The sequence below is a fragment of the Balaenoptera ricei genome, chromosome 3, assembly GCF_028023285.1.
Source record: "Balaenoptera ricei isolate mBalRic1 chromosome 3, mBalRic1.hap2, whole genome shotgun sequence".
Classification (NCBI taxonomy): domain Eukaryota; kingdom Metazoa; phylum Chordata; class Mammalia; order Artiodactyla; family Balaenopteridae; genus Balaenoptera; species Balaenoptera ricei.
The window spans coordinates 105,446,020-105,467,249 of NC_082641.1; the positions used below are offsets into that span (position 1 = coordinate 105,446,020).

At 41.2% G+C, this 21,230-nt stretch overlaps 1 protein-coding gene across 3 annotated transcripts in view; it reads left to right on the forward strand.

Annotated features, from left to right (window-relative positions):
- GRAMD2B (GRAM domain containing 2B) overlaps positions 1-21,230 on the forward strand; it is a 104,770-nt gene that overhangs the window by 81,183 nt on the left and 2,357 nt on the right. For all 3 annotated transcript variants that reach the window (XM_059916975.1, XM_059916977.1, XM_059916976.1), the window contains exons 3-13: positions 2,827-2,938; positions 5,067-5,133; positions 6,110-6,213; positions 10,013-10,108; positions 12,001-12,072; positions 12,187-12,267; positions 14,840-14,951; positions 15,611-15,733; positions 16,342-16,429; positions 17,337-17,441; positions 19,960-20,053. In XM_059916975.1, the coding sequence (XP_059772958.1) occupies positions 2,827-2,938; positions 5,067-5,133; positions 6,110-6,213; positions 10,013-10,108; positions 12,001-12,072; positions 12,187-12,267; positions 14,840-14,951; positions 15,611-15,733; positions 16,342-16,429; positions 17,337-17,441; positions 19,960-20,053 (1,054 nt within the window). The remainder of the gene's footprint in view (positions 1-2,826; positions 2,939-5,066; positions 5,134-6,109; positions 6,214-10,012; positions 10,109-12,000; positions 12,073-12,186; positions 12,268-14,839; positions 14,952-15,610; positions 15,734-16,341; positions 16,430-17,336; positions 17,442-19,959; positions 20,054-21,230) is intronic.

The window sequence follows — 21,230 nt, forward strand, 5'->3', positions numbered from 1 at the left end:
CAAACCCGTATCCTCTGCATTGGCAGGCAGATTCTCAACCACTGTGCCACCAGGGAAGCCCCTGGTGTTTCCAGTTTTATGGTGGTGGTTAAGAGTCAAGCTCTCCTACAAGCAGATGACACCCCTGAGAAAGAAGTGGGCTGTTTTTCCTTGATATCCAGGCACTGGCACCTGCCTTCCTTTCTCAGCTCTTCCCACCACCTCTCTTCTCCTTCCCACTCCAGCCTTCTGCAGAATGTCTGCCCCGTTCTGAAAGCACTGATTTTGCTACATGATAAAGCCGGGGTGGGCCCCTCTCTGGCAGGGAGTTAGAAGCACCTGGAAAGGCTGTCAGGGCTGCTGATGAGGCCGCCCTGGCTGGATTGTCTGCTCGGCCTGTGGGTGTGCACACCTGCTGTCTCACTTTCCTGGCAGCCACGGGAAAGAGCGGAGGGAAACCCTGCCTGGGATCTCCGGGGGGGGTGTGCACATCTCCCTGGGCTGCCCATTTCCTGGGGCCGGTGCTGGAAGCCGGGCTCAGTTTGGTCGTGGGGCTGTGAGGGGACAGGCGGTTTGAGATGTGGAGCTCTGGTCCCCATCACTCTCAGGGGCACCAGTTATGTGCTTTCTTTCACATGGAAGGAAGAAGTAGGAACTTCGAGTTGCTTTTCTGCCCTTAAAAGAGAATGGTTAAGCCAGTGATCAATTACAGGTAACTGTGGCCATTTATCCACACCAAGTGGAGGAGTAATAGCTCTCCTCCCCGTATTAGAACTGTCAGAACTGCTACCTTCTACGTCTTTTTTCCTCTGCTAAAGGATGATTAAATAACTCCTGCTTTTCCTTTCCTTCCTGGCTACCCAGCCCATGGCTTCTCTGCAAATCTATACCTCACTCAGGACCAAGCATAAGTCTTCTCTCTGCCCCCAGATTTTTGTATTCTGACTATCACTCCCAATTCTGTCTCCATCTTTTCTGCATGACTGTTTTGATGCATCTCACTTTTAACCGTTCTTTCTATAGCCGTTTCCTGTCAGAGCATCCTGCCTCACTTACCAAACAAAGGCACCAAGCCTGTTGTTTCTTGTATCTTTCACCACTATTGACTGGCTACTGCAGGCGCTCTGAATGCACTGCACATGTAACTCCACCTTCCCCAGGCTTCAGATGAGAATAACACACATCATGAGGGCATGCTTGTTCAACTTCACCAGTGTGTTATCTGTGTGGCTGCAGAGTCCTGCACTTGGTTGAAGGCTCTGCTCTCACTGTCTGGCAATTCTGAATTTTTGAATAAAAATTTTTTGCACTAGGTTTCAGGTCCTGCTCATAGTCATCTGTATGAAGTGAGACTAACACAGTCAAAAAGACACAAAGAAATAAGGCATGTAAATAAGCATGCCTCCCACCCCTCCCTCAGAGCCAATGCTGTGCAGACAAGCCCTTCTGCTTGTGCCTCTTGAAATCATCAAGGATTAGCGGCTAGTATAAATAATAGGTGATTTGACATTTGTAAAAACAATTTTATTTTCAAGTAGAGTACAAATGTCTACTCATAGTTTTTTTAAAAAAATAATTCCTAGAATTCTAAAGAAATTTATATCTGTGAATTGGTTCAATGGCCAGTAACTGAATCCAAATCTCTGTGCCTTGAATTGATGAGAGATATTTTGCCTCTGGTTTGAGCACTGTGGACTCAGAACTGTTGCGGGTAGCAGAGGCCTGGGACATCACATAGTCAGTCTCTTCACAGCTGAGAAAGCCAGAGTCCAAAGTCTCTCTAACTTCATTTCTGTCCCTCTGTCACACCCATAGGCCACCCAGATTGCTTAAGAGTCTTCTTAAATTCACTTTGAACCAAACATTATTTTAACTGAGCCTCATTCTAAAGAATCCTATCGTGGAATCATGAATTTCATGTGCCATTTTTTTCCCCCAATAAACAGAAAAAAATCTACATAATTGTATCACAAATTTTTTTCATGTGTATACCTCTAAAAATCATGCATCCATTCCGCTTTGAAATGGCTGGGTTTCGCCGTACGGTTGAAGATGCAAATTCTACTCAAATGAAGAGCCAGGACTAGAATCACCTTGGAAAGAAATCCGGGAGCTCTGACCTCTGCCCTTATGCGAACAAAGGAAGGACTTCCAAACATGTTCTTTTTTTATCCTGATTTCACTTCTATTTTCCCACTCTGGGATGTTCTGTCTCTCTTTTCCTCATACCCAATTCCTGCTAATCCTGTTAGGCCCAGTGTATTAAACCCTCATAGACCTGCTGGTCTCTTCTCTTACCTCCTGTTGGACTTAACTGTCTCTATACCGCCTCCTAACGCCTATGATATGTATTGTTTTGATGCTACATCATGTACTGCCTTTTTAAAAAGATGCTTGATATGCGCACAGGCTCCTTAAGGATAAGGGCTGTCTTGTGTGCCCCGAGGCATTTAACATTACGCCTCACTCAATTAACACTTGTTAAGTATTCATAGAATTCTGGATTGAACTATAGCTGCAGTTTCAATAATCAGCCTCCAATACTCCTCTTTATACTGCTTAAAATACTTTTGAGATGATATAATTACTTTCACAGCTCAATCGATACTTCTCCCTTCCATAAGGTACGGTTTCTTCAGTTTGGGATCCCAGCCTGCTGGAATCACCCCGTCTCCCACACCATGTCCTTAGAGTCCTGAGGGATTATCGATGTCTAGAAGAGAAAAATCAATGTCTGGCTTTCTTGTGAGCTGGTATAATAATCAAGATGTATTACATTGTATAGTATACAATTAATGGTAGCGTAAAAACTTCATCTTACGGACTTCTTGGATTTTCTTTCCTCAGGTCAAAATCCAGTTTTGATGGTGCCTCTTTAGCAAGTGAGAAGAACGACTGTAAAACAGAAAGCAAGAATGACTCTAAGACTGAAAGGAAAAAGTTCTCATCTTCCAGCCAGGTAATTTGGGAATGAAATGTGTATTGTCTCAGAGGGCAACCAGAAGCATTGAAGCCAATGGGAAGAGGGAACGCAAGGGTCAGGACTAAGGTAGGCACAGATTTTAGAGAATCAGGAAGAAAGGACCGGCTGCAGTTCCCTCAGGAGAGCTTTCATCAACATTATATTTCACAGCTGACCATGCAGCACATGCAGAGGGGCAGTGAGTACTGCTCTGTGACCCCTCACTCTGACAAGTGCCCAGAGAGCAGGGGCCAACCCAGAGCCATGTGCTTGTCTAATAATTAGCAGAGACCAGGAGAGGTGTGACATCCTTGCACTACAATTAAAGAGTGTGATAAGGCACCTGTGTGAATAGAAGGCTTCCCAGCTGCACAAGGAGGAGGAAAACCTGGGAACAGGGTCATGATTCTTCTTTGGAAGCAATTTGGGGTCTGCTCCAAAATACACCCAGATGGGTAACAAAGCCCAGTTCTGTGTCATAGAGTATGACATACTTACTGGGGCCAACAGTTTGGGTTTTTTTTGACATTTCACTCCTAAAATACTTGAATATGTGTCTACTGAGAACTAGAACAAGAAACTGTTGGCTCACCCAAGAAATTTAACTAAATAGTAAATACACAAAAATATTACTAATATAAAATCCATTTTCGATTTCCACAATTGTCCCAGTAGTGAATGTCCTTTATAAAGATCTTTTGCTCCCCCCTCTCTAGAATTCAGTTGAGCCATGCATTGCATTTATTTGTCATGTCACCTTTAATTTAGATCAGTCCCTACCTTTTTTTAAATTTTATTTTTATTAATTTCACATTTTTGAAGACTCCATGGCCCAGGATATTTTTAAATCAAGCATGCAACCAATGCTCACTGTAGCCATTAAAAAGAAGATCTCGGCAGAGCACTGATAGAACACCTAGCTTTAATCAAGGAAACTTTCTGGATGCAAGATGTACTCCAAGGAAGCAGCATGAGCTAACCTACTTTATGTGAGGTGTTCATCTATAAACGAGTTGACTTGAGGGGACCATCCGTCATACGCATGACCTGTCCGAAGCTCTTCTTTATGGCGATAGTAGGGCCATTTCTGCCATTGAGACTACTCCTAGTTTGGATAATGCATCATCAAGGGCCAACCTGTGGTATCTCTCTGTTCCGCTCATAAGACTCTGCCTGCTAGGATGCTTTTGAAGAAAAGTGGTCCTGTGGTTGGCGGACCCAGCTCTACCTCTTAGTAGCTGTGTGGAGCCAGTTAAGTCACTCAGAATCCCTGAGGCACAGGGTCCTGAACTGACATCAGTTCCCAGGTTACTGTGGGGCTGGGAGTGGTGTTTTGTGAAAGCATTTTACAAACTGTAAATTGTTATCTATACATTGTTGTCACAACTGGAAACAGATGAAAATGAAGTGATTTGCAGCATTTCAGACTCTTGGGCCTTCTACCGCCCTGGAGAGTTAAGTCTTTTGTGTGAAATCCTACTTGTCACCTCCCCCTGACACTGGTTAAGGAAACGCCTTCACAACAGTAACAGTCACAGTGACAAACCAGGTAGCCGGTCCTGGAGATGTATTACCCCATTTAAGCCTTACGGCATCCCTCTGAGGCAGGTACTGGCACAGAAGAGAAAACTGGCCCAGAGAGGTTAAGTAACTAGGCCAGGATCACGTGCCATAGAAGAGGTGCAGCTAAAACTTAAACTCAGGGTAATCTGATACAGGGCTTTTAGCCACTACCCTCTTCTGAGAGTACTCACTGGGATCTTTAGTGCCCTGGGATCCACTACCTGGTGAGATTTGTTAGAATTTATCTCATTTCTTATTCGGAACATCCTTGTCCAGCCACTTCTGCAGAAGGCTGACCACCAGCTACTTCACGATTATAGATATCTTTATGTCCAGTCAGCAAGTCACCAATCTTGTTGGAAAATGAAACCTTTGCGCCCTGCCTTCCACTGTTTTTCTCTGAAGGATTGTGTTGGGGACTCTAAGATCAGGGAGAATGAACTCCTAAGATTCTCTATTAAGGGTGGGGAGATTTGTTACATAATTTAGATTGAAGTTAAAATTCGTGATGTTTGAGAAGAAGAGCACGAGCGGTGATGCCTGTGTTTTGTCATCCTTGTAGGACAAGGCAAACATGCACTTCCACAAGCTGTTTCTGGATGTCCCCACTGAGGAACCCCTGAGGCAAAGTAAGTTCTGACCTGGTTGACTTTGAAAAGATGCTAATTGGTTTGGGGGGAGAAAGAGTCTGGGGACTGAATCACCAAGGGGAATAGGTTTCTGAAAGTCATGGTGTAACAATAACACTGACCTCACTCAGCTTTCACCCAGCACCTTGAAAGATAAGGGAGTAGAATGGGAAAGTGACCTCCTCCACGTGATATGGAACCATCCAAGGGGATTCCAGAATATCCTCGCCTTGCATACTCACTGCTGAAATGTGTTGTGATTGGATCGTGCTGAGTTTTAAGATTACAAGACCAGAGCAAGAGAGGCCACTAGAAGAAGACAACACAGACCTAGGTGGACAGACATGTCAGCCCCTGTGCTGTGCAGGGCTCAGTGGTCACACCTAAACACCTGGCCCAGCACGACGTTCAGCACCTGCTCCACTCTGCTGAGTGCATCTGGGGCCCAGGGTTCCATTCCAGCTTCCCTCAGAACACAAATGCTAAGGCAGCATGCTGCCTTCCTCCCACCATCTCCAAACAGGAAGGTGTGGGTCATGTGCTCTCCCCACGATGAGACCATCTATTTCAAAAAGAGTCATTAGTGACCATCCCAGGGAAGAAAGGGCAGCAGTGCCAACATTAGCACAAGGATGACACACCTTCCCAAAGACAGGAGATTTTTGAAACACCATTCTTGAACCCTCATCTGCAATGATAGACTTGCCTTTCCATTTTGATGTTTACACTGAAGTCTGTAAGACTTGGAATTAAAAAACAAACTCTCATCTCCATAGCTTTATTCCACTAAAGATGACTGAAAAAGAGGTGAGAGATCTTTTGAGCATGTGAGTGTATTATCTCTGCCCATCTCTGAGTCACCAGCATATATACACAGTTTTCATTTTAAATGGAAATTCTAAATGATGTATATATTTAGATGTATATATTTAGATGTATATATGTATATATATTATACCTGTATATATTTTCCCAGGTTTTACCTGTGCTCTACAGAAAGAAATCTTATACCAAGGGAAGCTCTTTGTATCAGAAAACTGGATTTGTTTTCATTCCAAGGTCTTTGGAAAAGACACTAAGGTTGGTATAATTTTTCAAAAAGAAAGCTAATCCTGCATTTTCTTATATATTGTGACTATTAATTGTTTTAAATGTAGCAATGTCTATAAATATTTGTGTCATTATTATTCCTTTATACCAAGTTTCCTTTACTGTAGTTCCAAATACTACAGGTTCTAAATGCCTCTAGATAACACGAACTTCCTTTTTTCCCTAAATAGCACTCTCTCATTCATTTCCTTATATATATATATATATCTCCCACAATCCTACCTTAAATCCTTTTTACCAAGATGTCACCAGTACACTCTCAAAGTTCTTCATATGGAGAATGTGTCATAATTTGTTTCAAGGACATACATTCAACCCAAAACAATTCTTTAAAGAAATTTGAATTTTATACCATATTCACACAGTTACCATCAGAGATATCTAGGCAAACAGACCTATAAATAAGATACTTATTAGAGCTCACTTTGTCACCAGCACAAAATGAGCAGGATTTGGAGCATTTTAGGCCTAGTCTGGGGGAGTCACATACCCACAATCCCCGGTGAACACTGACATCTTTTCCTTCTCACTAAACACAGATTTAGGGGAGCAGAGGCCCATGATACCTGAGCCATTAAGGAGAATAGCCTGAAGAAGTTGGCAGTTTTCCCAGGGCATCACCTTCTAAAACGAGGCCCTTGGGACTTTGGCCTGAGAAGGAAAAAACTAATTCCATCCTACTGACATTCTTTCCCTTTGAGCTGTGATGTCACATCACACAGTTCAGTCAGGCCACCAGAACAAGGTGTCAGAGAAACACCTGGGGTTTGCGTGACCTCAGTGAGTTTTTAATCATTCTGATTCATGATTATGAATAGGCAGCTTTTATACTCTTGAAGTTGCTGATTAAAAACTCCTTTTGTTTTGACTGGTAGATATGTTTTATTTAAATATTCTCCCTAAAGCCACTGGCAGTCTTATAAATAAAGACCACTTAACAAATATAATGGAAGTTCTTTATTTTGGTTTTGAGTCAGCAGACTAACATCAAACATGTAATTTTTATTGTATAGAGTTTAGATAAACATAGTTTAGATTCACAGTATTATTTGAATCAGTATAATGCAAAGCAATATTGAATAGTATTGCACCATATTTCTAGATTTCTGGATTATAAGCACTTGTTCATGGAGTGGGGAAGGGAACTAGGTAGTACTGATCTCCAGTTCCGTGGGATAAAGATAATTCTCAGGAATAGAGAGAGCCAACACCTCTGACCAAAGCAGCAGGGGTTGAAAACAGTAGTGAACAAAGAATTAGCCTCAGGCTTCCCTGGTGGCGCAGTGGTTAAGAACCCGCCTGCCAATGCAGGGGACACGGTTCGAGCCTTGGACCAGGAAGATCCCACATGCTGTGGAGCAACTAAGCCCGTGCACCACAACTACTGAGCCTGCGCTCTAGGGCCCGCGAGCCACATCTACTGAGCCCGTGTGCTGCAACTACTGAAGCCCACATGCCTACAGCCCATGCTCCGCAACAAGAGAAGCCACGACAATGAGAAACCCGTACACCGCAAGTAAGAGTAGCCCCCACTCTCCGCGACTAGAGAAAGCCCATACGCAGCAACGAAGACCCAACACAGCCAAAAAATAAATAATTTTTTAAAAAAATTAGCCTTTGTTAAAGGATGGGGAATTCACAAAGCCAGTAAGTGATTTCAAGCCAATATGATTCTAGCAATGGTTTCAAAATCCTATCTCTACCTAAGAAAGAACTGACCAAAAAAAGCTAAAAGGAGTGACCTGGTTTTTTAAAGACAAGGACATGTGGGATTGCTTTTGCATGTGCTGTATCTAATCTAAGAGACAAGAGGGGGTGGGAAGATAAGAACCATGATAGTGACTTGCACATTCCTTACCCACTGAGGATGGTGTCAAGGAGATGTGGGCTTCAGCTCTGTGGCAGAATTTGCTCACTGCCAACGGACCTTGGTCCAACATGATCCAATGTGAACTAAAAGCAAGCAAGCAATCTGCTCTAGGAAGGGGAATTTTCTAAGCACCCTAAAGTGTAACCTTAATCAGAACCTTTTCCTCAGCCTGTGTGTATTTTTAGATGCTAGTAAAATTAAAGGCATGTATATGCACATTGCATCCAGGCTCAAACAGAGAAGTGATTCATGCTTTATTTCTCAGATGTTATCTAGTCACTTATACTCATGAAGCAATTGAGTGAAACTCCTTCTTAAGGGTGTTCCATGCCTTACATTCTGCAAAAATCCAAATTTATAGCCCCTTATCACTGTGTGTTTGTGTTGCTGCTGAGAAACGAAATTAGACTCATTTTTATATCATCATCTATCTTGGAAGATCTTAAATTCTTTTTCCCAAAGTAATCCCAATTTATCACTTCTGAATTATCTCCCCAACTTCAAAAGTTTTGTGGGTAGAGTTTTTGGCAAAATAGTTTTTTTTCTTTAGTGTCTAATTTAGATTAGCCCCTCATTCTTCATAGTCTTCCCATCAGGAACTTGGAGGGGCAGTAGAACAACTCCATCTCATAAACCTAAATATGAACGCAAACTTTCTAAGTTAAAATATAAGAAAATTGAAAGCTTAGTTTTGGTCCTTCAAGCTGGCAGTACTAACATAAGCCCCTCCTCTTCCCCACTAACCTTGTTGATCTCTTTCAGAATATGTGAAGCATTTTTACAAAATGTATGTTCATGTTGAGTGTGTGCACCTGTGGAGGGATTCAGGCCCTTTTCTTTTTACCAGGAGTGGGGGTGACTCTCTTTTCAGGGATCAAAGTGATGTGATCCATTTTCCTTTGAGATCAAACCTGGTTGAAGGGCTGTAACATAAAAATATCAGGAACATCTACTATTCTTCGCAGCATCTGGTACATTCTTGCAGTACCTTGTATGAAAAAGAACCCCTATTTTGGATCAGATTGGTTCAAATTCTATCTTTGTAACTTATTTATGACCTTGAGAAAGTCATATACCTCTCTAAACAAACATCCTTATCTCTTAGAATGTCTACATTATAGGACTGTCATACTTAAATGAAATTGTCATCTGGTAAATAGGTATTGATAATGGTAGCTGCTGTAATTGTCATTGTTGTTATTCTTTATTGTTTGAGCCAGAAAAGAACTTAAGAGTGCTTGTATTTCACCCATCCTCTTTTTTATGAGACAGATGAAGAAATGAATGACAAAAAAAAAAAGAAATGAATGACATTTTTATTGAGTGCTAGGCATTTTCCATCTATTATCTCATTTAATCCACAGAAAATCCTGGGAAATAGGTAAGACTGTCTCTATTTTATAAGTCAGGAAACCAAGGCCAAGAAAGGATAGCTTACAAGGTTGAATAAGTCATGTGGATAGTAATAGAACTGAGAAGTCAGGCCCCAGACTTCCTGTTCAAAAATGGGTCTACTATACCAGTGCTTTTCAGCCTTTTTCCCTAAGGACAGAAAAGAGCAGGGTGTGTGGAGATGAGCTCAAAGTAGATGACCACAAGCAGGTAACTTCTTTAGAGCCTTGGGATTACCTTTAAAATGGCTGTATATTTTGCATTCTATTCGCTTGTCCCAGGTTTCCCACCAAACCCTTCTGTAGACTTGATGGTCCAGATTTACCCTCCAGCTTTGTAAATACCACGCTGAGATCTCGGTGACACTCTTCTAAGATTCACTTTTCTTCACGGAGGCTGGAGAGCTTGCTGCTGGTTTTATCATTTTTTCTTTTTCCGTTAACATGAAGATGTGGAGTGCTGCTCTGTGAAGCCTGAACCCATGTTAACTCAGTGATTCTGTTTCAGATCTCTATTCCGGCTTTCTCGGTAACCCTGATAAAGAAAACCAAAACTGCCCTTCTGGTGCCAAATGCCCTGATTATAGCGACTGTCACAGACAGGGTGAGTACGCAGCAGGTGCGGGCACCTTGCTTTGTCCTACTCTGGGTTTCATTGCCTTAGGGGCTTCTTGCGGAGGACCAAGACCCTGAACCATAATACCATGAATCAGGAGTTACTCTGTAAGACTAATTTTTGAAATCACAGCCTTTAGACATTTGTGTAGTGTTGTTTCCCCTGACAAGGTGATTTATTCTAATGTAATAGTTGCCAATTTTGAATTTCCTGCTGACTTCATTATACTTACTTGACCAAAGTCAAAAAAGTAAAATTCTTTCCCAACTTCCTTTTCCCTAACATCTATTAGGTCAGGTCAGGCTACAGGGGTATATTTCATTTCTTTATTATTATTTAAAACGCCACCATCTCCACCACCTTATTCACAGGGTGTGGCAGGGCGATATGAGGAGTCCCTGGGGTGGGGTTGGCCAGCCTCCCCATAACCTCCATTGATGCCTCCCCAGAGCCAACCTAAAGACATAAAACGGGCTTGCTATTCAAGTTCAGCTTGAGGACCAGTTCCTAGGCCCTCTTTGCCTCCAGGTTGCCTTAACTACCCCTCTTCAATACAGAAGTTCTGGAGCTGTCATTGACTTGGGCTATCCCAGACATGGGCAACCTGAAATATTTGCATGGAGAGCGATGGGTGTTTCACCTTGGCAGGAGAGAGAGAGTAGAATGGTTTGGTTATTCATGTTTCACTTGAAATTCTTTTTTAATATTTTACCTACTATTTTTATGAAAGCATAAAAGCTACATTTCATTTCTAATCATACTGAATAACTTAAAGGGGGAAGGAGAAAGAAGGAAAGATTAAAAGAGGCTATTCTGATGAGCTAGGAAATATGTTAATATCTGTTTCTAGATTTTTTTTTTTTTTTTTTTTTAATACGAATGGCTAACAAGCATCAGGTACTTCTTGCCAGGCGTACACAAAATGCTTTCCTTATATTTACACGTTTATTCCACACTACCATACTGTAAGGGTTGGGGGCTGTTAAGAAAACTGAAACTAAGAGTTTGCCCAGTGTCACCCACTTGGTAGGTAACAGAGCCAGAATTTGCAACCCGGTCTGTCTAATGCCAGAACCCGTAATGTTAACTACTTTGGAATACAGTATTTGCTTGGAAAGTATATCAGGTTCTCTCATGGGAATGTAAGAGAGGGTAATCACAAACTTTGGAAAGGGGGTGTGAAAAGATGCTATGGCTCAAATAGATGGAAAAAGTGTGAACTTTTTTATTTCTCAACGTGTGGTTTATGGTAAAATCATTTTTTCTTGTGTTATTTGTCTCCAAATTACTTGTCTAGCTCTGACTTGACTTCTTTCCCATATCTTACTTATAAGCATTCACCAGAAAAATCTCCATATTTGTACAAGAAAGAATCTGGAAGTGGCTTGAAAAAGAATGAGCCTTTTAGAGTGGCTGGGACATTTTCAATGGAAATCTAGGTCAGAGCAGAGAAAGCAGACCCTTGGGAATTGTTAAATACCTTCTAAAAGGGGGACGGGGAAGGGAGGGAGAGAGGCTTAAAAGAGGACCTGGCGAATACAACTGGCCTTTCTTTACTATCCAGGTCTTTTCCATCCATGCTTGTTTGGGGCACCTATGTCAGAGCACCGGAGCTTTCATTTTGCTCTACATTTCTGTATTATTTAAGTTGGGTTTGAGAGTTTTGTTGCTATTGTGGGAGAATATATTCACTTTATTCCGGGAATGGAATAAAAACCAAATGTGTGGTTGAGCGGAATAAGAATATAGACTCGGTATAGAATATAGTCTATGGTGTTTGAAAATGAAAAAATATACAGATAAATATTTTAACTCTGAACACTCACTTCTAGTCGAGCGGTATCTGTTAATAATTAAATAATAATTATTTTGTTTTTCAGTACATATTTGTCTCCTTACTCTCCAGAGATTCAACTTACAAACTACTAAAATCTGTGTGTGGACACTTAGAAGTGAGTACAACATCTCTGAGCCTCAATTGCTGTCTCTCTTCTGTATTTCTTATGGTTTTGTAGTTGATCTGGTTTTTTCATTTTGTAAAAGTAATTTTGTTTCGATAATTTCAGACTACAAGTGTTGGCAACAGTCCCAATCCATCTTCTCTTGAAAACAGTTTCCAGGCAGACCGCCCTTCATCTCTGCCTCTGGTGAGTTGCCTGCATAACTATCTAAATGCAAAAGAAAGTGAGTAGGTCCCACAATCACACTTCTCCTTACACCATGACCAGGGTGCGGGAGGAACTTAGGGCCACAGTATTGGAGGCAAAGTTGAAGAAACAGGGCATTTCTGTCCTGAAGAAGAGGGGACCATAGGAGGTCATCAACTTTTTCAGGTAATTGAAGAGTCATCCTGCAAAAGAAAAGAAACATGATAGTGCACTGTTTTAGCCAGTTACTGGTCCATGGAGGTATTCAGCAAATCTCGCTCTGTTTGTTTGTCAGTGTTGTTTTAGAGGGATTCACCAGTCTATTTAGGTAGAGCATGATTCATCCCACAAGTCGTTGAATGCCTTCTATGTTCAAGGCACCATGCTAGTGTACCCATAAGGACACCAGGAAAAATCAAAACTAGTTCTTGCCTTCAAAGTCTTTACAGCTTAGTAGAGAAGATGAGGGATACCCAGAAATAACTGTAAAAGAAGAAAGCTGTAATGCCCAAGAGGTAGAGATTCTTTGATTCCCTTAGACTTTCTGACTACAGAGTAAATCTCGAACGGGAAGTAGCTCCCCCGATTTGTACAAGATTTGTACCTGTGATGGTATCATGCAAGCCCAAGAGAGTCCTAGCCGTGTTGTTCAAATGGTTGTTCCCAAATTGATAATCGTTAATTTTAATACCTTTGGTGAAGCGGTATGAGCCCAGAGTTTCAACATCTACATTTTTTTTTTTAAACTTTATTTATTTATTTTTGGCTGCGTTGGGTCTTCGTCGCTGCGCACAGGCCTTGTCTAGTTGCGGCGAGTGGGGGCTACTCTTCGTTGCGGTGCGTGGGCTCCTCATTGCGGTGGCTTCTCTTGTCGCATTGGCAGGTGGATTCCTAACCACTGTGCCACCAGGGAAGCCCTACAAATCTTTTTTTTGTTTTGAGAGCTGTTAAAAAGTACAGGGATTGAAAACGTGTTCAAAGACTTAAACCAGAATGTTCATAGCTGCATTATACATCATAGCCAAAATGTGGAAGCAATCCTGATAGCCATCAGCTGATAAATGGATAAATCAAATGTCATATATCCATACAGTGAAATATTATTTGACCATAAAAATGAAGAACTACTGATACATAATACAACATGGACGAACCTAGAACACATTATGCTAAGTAGAAGAAGGCAGACACAAAAGGCCACATGTTGTATGATTCCATGTATATGAAATGTCCAGAATAGACAAATCCATATGGGCAGAAAATGCATTAGTGGTTGCCAAGGGACGGGATTGGGAGTGACTGCTAACGGGTAAAGGGTTTCCTTCTGGGGGGAGATGGACGTATTGTGAAATAAGACAGTGGTGATGGTTGTACGACAATGTAATTATTCTCAAAACCACTACATTGTATACTTAAACTGGTGAATTTTATCCCAATTTTTTAAAAAAAAATCTACCTTAAAAAATAGTGAGAAACAGTACAAAATAGAATGAAACACTTAATGATTTGGAATCCCTCAACCATGGTTTCAAATCTGGGTTCCACCCAGCTGAGCTATGGCATGGGGCAAGCTCTTTAACTGCTCTGACTCAGCTTCCTCATCCAGTAAAATGCCAGGCTCCTGACGTGGCTGTGAAGATCAGGTGCAGTCATATGTGTGTGGAGCCTTGCATACTGCCTGACCCGTAGTGGGTGTTCAATTAATAATTATTAAATTGAGGAGACTTGAATTTTAAAATTTTCCTTCCCCTATAAATTCTTGCATGAAATTGAAATGACTATTGAAATGATCAAGAGGCAGCTAGTTGAAGGTGAAAGGCTGGTAATTTGCTTACAAGATATGTCTCCTCTCCTTCACTTGGCAGCTAAATAAATTGTGAAAAGCTCGCCGAATTGTACCTTCACCGAGACATTTTAGTTACGCGTCTTGTCTCTTCATTTCCTAAGCACTTTGGGGAACACGTGGGATACACAGTAAAAACAGCCTGCTTTTTCCCCCCGACTCCTCACTCCTCTCTCACCCTTTTGTCATTTAGAAGTAATGTTACTGACCCTGTTTTGATTTGTTCGAGGGAAGAAAAAAGCTAAAACTTTCCTTTCGGTGTCTAATTTGCTAAAGCCATTTTCCCTTTTCTATTTCCAATACCTTTTTAAAACTATAATTTGAGAAAAACCTTTCTCTGCATTTAGAACATGCATCTAGAACTTTCTAGCTACTTTTTTGTCTTGTATATGTCTGTTTTGGTCACTTTTTCTCATTACAAAATGCTAATGAGACTTCTCTAGCTTTACCCTAGAAGCTTTTCAAACATCAGCATCCCAGTTTTTTCCCTAGACATTTGTTGTTTCAAACGAGTTGGCCACTGTTTGTTAACAGAATTCTAACTGCCCAGAAAAATCAGTAACCAGATACTCTGTGATCTGTTGAGGAAACCCAGTAGTATGGGGTAATCATTCCTTCTTTTCCATTTTTTGTAGGTCAGGCCTAAGTGAAAGGCCTAGAGGTTACAAAGTCCTGTCTGTTGAATAAAGGAAAATGGGCCTCTCTCTTCATTTCATTATTTCCCTTCAGGATTTCAACGATGAATTCTCAGATCTGGATGGAGTGGTACGGCAAAGAAGGCAAGACATGGAAGGATACAGCAGTTCTGGATCCCAGACTCCTGAATCTGAGAACTCTCGAGGTCTGGGAGATTTTTGTATCTTTACTGAAATTTAATTCTCCACAAAACATCCTTAGCTTAACCAAAAACCAAAACCAAATCCAACCAAAAAACAACACACTTTCTGAGCTAACAATTAGGAAGGGACTCTAAACAAAGGGTAGTTTGAAAGTTCAAGGAAAAGGAATTGCCTATGTGGTAATACGCATTTAACAAATGTCTCTTTGGGAATTCCCTGGCGGTCCAATGGTTAGGGCTCCATGCTCTCACTGCCGAGGGCCCAGGTTCAATCCCTGGTTGGGGAACTAAGATCCCACAAGCCACATGGTGTGACAAAAAAGAAAAAAAAAAAGTCTCTTAAATAGACATAATATTGGAGTGGTTGAAAGACAGAAACATGCAATATTTTCTTACCTCTTCTTTAGTAATATTATTAATTATTATAGCTGAATTGTCCCCATGAGTCAGTGGGATAAGGACAGACTACCCTTATATCATTTTATTTCTTATTTGCTTCAACATTGGATTTCATCCCCAAACCACTCAACCAGCTTGTAAGAAGATCCATTTATATTCTTTGGCCATTATACATATTAAGGGATTGATTTGCTTTGTGGTTGATCCTGTGTGTTTAAATGCACTGGGGAGAAAGCTTACCCAGCCCCGTTTCATCTTGGTAGATTTCCATGTGACAGAATCCCAGACAGTTCTGAATGTCTCCAAGGGAGAAGCAAAACCAACTCGGGCAGATGCCCTTGTGAACAGAGTGCCTGAAGGAAAAGCCAAGAGTCTCCCTGGGCATGGTAAGGAATGGATTATTTGGGGGGCAGGGGTGGGCATCTGCCTGTAACTTTTAAAGGGCCCTCATGTTTCACTTTATGACTGCCTTTGCTATTCCCTCCCCCTCCCTTCCTGCTGTACGTCTTGGCATGTTAATTCATTTATTCACTCAACAAACCGTACCCAGTTCCATGCTTTACTGTGGGGCATACAAAGGTGAACAGCCTTCGTGGAAGACCTTTCATCATTCTGAATACTTTGAGATTGCGATTCAAAAATTACCAGTAAAACTCACGTTATTTTATTATTACTTACTGATTATTATAATAACTGCTTACCAGTTGTACTGGTAGGAGATCAAGGACGGGGTCTGTATTGTTCACCAGTCACTCCATCACAATGCTTGGCACAGAAAAGGCTCTCAATAGATATGTATTGAATGCAACATGTGGGAAGGAATTGTAACTACTGGTTAAAATGAGAAGCAAAGGCTTTGGTTAGTATTTCCTCTGATTTTTATTACCTGGAAATAATTCTGTCTCTCAAGTACTTCTTCCCTATAGCGATACTGCTGCGCGAAGGAGATGTATTATCATTTTAAAACAGAAGCTTTTTGTTTTCCACCCAACAGGTCAGTCAGAAACCATTGGAGTCATACCCAGAGTAAAGTCTCAGAAATGTCCGACTCTCCACCATATTCTTATATTCTATGCAATTGTGTAAGTAAGGGTATTTATTATGAATGACTTAATGATTCATTTCACTACAGGAATAATGTCATCACGTTACCAAGAGCCATTGTGAATCTCAGTTGCCTCTAATATGACCCAAATCTTTTAGGGGGGCATTTTTGTCTCCTACTTCAACACCTTTTTTCTTAAACTCAGGTCACCTTTTCATATTCATCCCCTTCTTATTTAAATAAATAGTGAGAAGGAAGGAAGGAAAAGCAAAATATGCCAAATCCAGCAGAAGACTAAGTTCTGAGTAGATACTCTTAGTTAGGAAATTGCTTCCTGAATTATGAAGCATCTTTGTTCATGTTGTTTATTTTTCCATCTATCCCGTGTCCTCTGGATAGAGGCCCAAACAACTTGAAAATGTCATCCCCTTTATTGAAAACTTAGGCATTGACTCTTTTAAGTTCCCTCTCAGCTTCTAGCCTGTAACTAGCCTGTAGCTTCTAGCCAGTTGGTCTTCTGAAAATAACCTGACCCAGTTCTAGGCTGTTCCTCAGAACCAAGGAGGATCTGCAGTTTGGTTTCCAGATAAAGCAGAGAATGTGAGTCACAGACTGGACACTCGCTGGCCAGGGCCTTCAACAGTACCTGGTGGGAGGAGAAGCACCAGCTCGGGAATCTACGTTGGCTGGCCTTGAGTGAGACTACTGAAATGCCATTACTTGTAAATTGAGGAAATAGAGAATTTTCAATATCCTTCTAGTTCTAAAGTTTGGTGCAAGCATCAGTCTGTTAAAAAAAGACTTCTGAAGTCTCTGTAGCCAAGTTATTTTGGAAAATACCTTGCCTCAAATGTACAGTGTTGCCTCTGAGGTTACTGTTTTATGAACATCAGTCAGGTCCTGGCCACTAACCTATTGGGAATTTCTCTTTTATCCCTTTCCAGTGTCTGTGCACTAATCATCTCGACCTTCTACATGAGATACAGAATTAATTCTCTGGAGGAGCGGCTGGGGTCACTAACCTCCATCGTGGACACCCATCAGACTGAGTAAGACAGTTCCCTCCAGTGCTGTCTTCTGCTTGCTGTTCACATTAGTATAATGTTTGACCTGAGCTTGGCCTCCTTCTTAGCAAGCATTAATTGAGGATACATTCTGTATGAGACATTTTGTTAAGTGTAGATATGGAAAGTAATGAGTAGGAGGGTCCTAGAAATAAATGACCTGACTCTTCATGTTCTTGAGTTGCTATAGTGTCGCCAGTGATAAGGCAAGAAACAAGCCTAATTTTACATTATCTTGTTCTCTTATCCTAAGACTCAGTTGTGACCTTGGCCCATTTATTAAAATAGTCAAGTTTATCTTCGTACAATGGCAATGAGTCAAGACATTCATAGAAAAGAAGCAATTCAAGTAACTCGGCACATTTCATCATGTATAACTCTTTGTATGAACTCACTTATTTACAAAACTCTTGACCACTATAAAGATCCATGTGACTAGTAATTAGTTGAATGTGTCTGTGAAGATTTTCTACCACAGAATTTTTAACATGCCTAACCTAATTAAATCTATTGACATAGTGGTCTTTCCTTTAAATCCATTTACATGAGGATTTTGACACATTCTCTAAAAAGTAAAATAAAGTATTCCATGTTTAAAGCATACTTTTACCTGAAGTTTTAAAAGTAGAGATATTTCTTTACAGAGTAAGTACTGTGTGCTAGAGATCTATTACAGTAGATCTCTCACACACAGATACAGTTTCCTCTCATATCTTCACCATAACCTTATAAGATAGCTATTATTCCCATTTTACAGATGAAGAAACTGAGACTCAGAGAAATAGTTTTAACAGAATCAGGTTTCAGGTCTATATGACTAAAAAAACCTAGTCACCAGTGGTTGTTTATAAGGAACAGCGGAGAAGTGAGTCAGGATATTTTCAGTGTGTATCAGAATCATCTGGATGGCTTGGTAAAACGGATTGCAGGGCCCGTTCTCCAAATTTCTGGTGCTGGCCTGGGGTCTACACTTTGATAACTATTATACTATACAATTCTAGGACCTTTCTTTACAGTCTTAACAGTCACCTAAAAGTCTTGTTCTATGGCTTATGCAATGCTGGTACACAGATTATTTCTGAACCATAAATATACATTTGAACCAGTAATAAGAAGTCTAATGAATGGTTTGGGATAAATTCATACCCTGCCCTTACTCTCTCACGTGTTGTTCAAAATGTTAATAATACACTTAGAGCTAGGAGGTAGCTCTACATTATTGCAAACTATTAGTTCACTATCATATAAGGGGTTGATTTTATTAGGAAAATGTACCTCATGTCCTGTTATCATTTAATTAACGATGATGATGAGGGGGAAATTCCACTAATGGAAGGCAAGTGGAATACTTATTCTACTATTTAAATAATCAATCCAGGAGGAGATACAATTTGAAAAACAACCATTTAAAGGGAAAATCACAAAGATCACATATTATGTGAGGTCAGGGAATACCCATGATGGGAAGGTCTGGATTGTCAGAATTTCGTGTGGATAAATCAGTACTCTGGGTCTCAGATACCTCATTTAGAAATCAGAAGATTCAGATTCAGTTTCCTTTTTGGGATCTAGGATTTTGATACTATGGATCAAGGACAAAGAAAAAACTGTTTCAGTACTACTCAATGAAAAACATCTGATTGCTTTCTTAATATTTAGATAATCATCGATAAGTTACCAAGTACCTATGTCTCAAAAATGGATCCTACATAAAATAAATTAGACCAGTCAATGCCATCTAAAAACTTCACATCTAAAATTAAATTACAACCAAGAAATGGAAAGGAGATGCAGACCATGGTTCTTAACCTTAACATGAAAATCTAATCAATGATTTTAGAGCAGCCCTCTGGGAAAATGTACACACATCTCTAAATTTCCTACAGTTTTAGCTGGTATAGGACCCCAGTGGACCTCAGAGTAAGAGCCCATGCCTTTAACAGTCAAGTGGTAAATAGTGAATACATCGGTTATATTACTAGACAAGGGCAATTATGTTTGTATGGCAGGTCTTAAAGAAGGAACTGCAAAAGTCACACATCAACAGAAATTTGATTAAAGACATTCCTAAACGTTATGAAAGTTCTAGTGTAAATGGTTGCTTCTCCTATAAAACAGTACATACATGACTGAGAAGAGCAGTAAGCCTTGCAAATGCGTGCAGTTGTGGGCAGAGAGAGGGTATCGGGAGTTAGTAAAAGTAGTCTAAGAAACTGCATGCTTGAGAATAATTGTCTGATATGTGTTTGGAAGCTGAGGCGCAATGTAGCCACTTAAACAAAAATAGCTTAACAGATTTCCAGCTAAGCTTTGAAGACTTAGTCCCCTAAACATCTAGTCTGAAGTTGAGGATTACTGCAGGGCCTTTCTGATGTGAACAAGGTAAATGCACACTGTCTTCTATTATAACCTAGTTTTCTGGTCAGATAAATTTAAAATGTGTTCATTCCACTTCTTTCTTTGCCATCCCTGCCCACAGTAATTCTTCTCTGTGTTCTTACAGACAGACAGCACCATCCAGCCCAGGGTCGCACGTACAGTTAAATGTGGAGGTCCTGTGCCGAGAGCTTACAGCCAACATAATGAGACTAGAAAAGGTGACAGGTCTCTTTCCTGGGTTGGGGGCGTCGCAGTAGTGCCTGTCCACTGCCACAGGGCAGGGCTTACACACGCATGGCTGTGCAACAGGCCACCTAAATGACCATACGCAGCCAGGGGATTTTCCACTGAGAAATACGTTCCAACCTCATCTTCCTTGTTGGTTGACCTTGTGGTTTTCCCACTTGGTTAGAGATCATTCTCTGTGCCATAGGGCCCAATGGTAAGTCTCGGGTGACGCAGGGCTCGGGGAGGGGCACGGTAGGGAGTGCCCCCAAGCAGAGAGGGCAGCCCCCAGCTCCACCCAGGCTGGTTGTCGCCATACGGAAAATAATTGCATTCAGTCTCTCTATGATACATGCCATTGTTCCCACCTGACGAAAGAAGCCAAGTTTCAAGTGAACTTGCTCCAGGAGACACACCCAGAAAGTTGGCAGAACTGGAATTTGAACCAGGTCTGACTCCAAAGTTGTGCTTCGAAGCCCTCTGCTTTTACTGCTCCTCAGAATCCAACCTTAGGCCTGGGGGATAAGGCCACTGAATAGGGAGGTGAACAGGAGAAGGTAGGCACCCAGAAATATCCCCAGAGTTAAACCTAGCTAACATTTCTTTTCTTTTTTTTTTTTTTTTAATTAATTAATTTATTTATTTATTTATTTATGGCTGTGTTGGGTCTTCGTTTCTGTGCAAGGGCTTTCTCTAGTTGCAGCAAGTGGGGGCCACTCTTCATCACGGTGCGCGGTCCTCTCACTATCGTGGCCTCTCTTGTTGCGGAGCACAGGCTCTAGAGGCGCAGGCTCAGTAGTTGTGGCTCACGGGCTTAGTTGCTCCGCGGCATGTGGGATCTTCCCAGACCAGGGCTCGAACCCGTGTCCCCTGCATTGGCAGGCAGATTCTCAGCCACTGCGCCACCAGGGAAGCCCAAACCTAGTTAACATTTCTTATTTCTCCTTTCAGCATGTCTGTCCCTGTCTCATGCTTTATTTTGACCCTTATCCTTAAAGGAAAGGTTTAGAGTGAGTTGTTCAATTCGAATTGCTGCCACAAATGCCAAGTATTTGGTGGCTTTCCACAATAGTGCAGTTATGCTCACTTGGGAAGAAACATGAAATACAAATGAGTCAAATTATGCTTGTCTTGCAATACTAACTGGTATCTAGCATTTAACCACTGAAG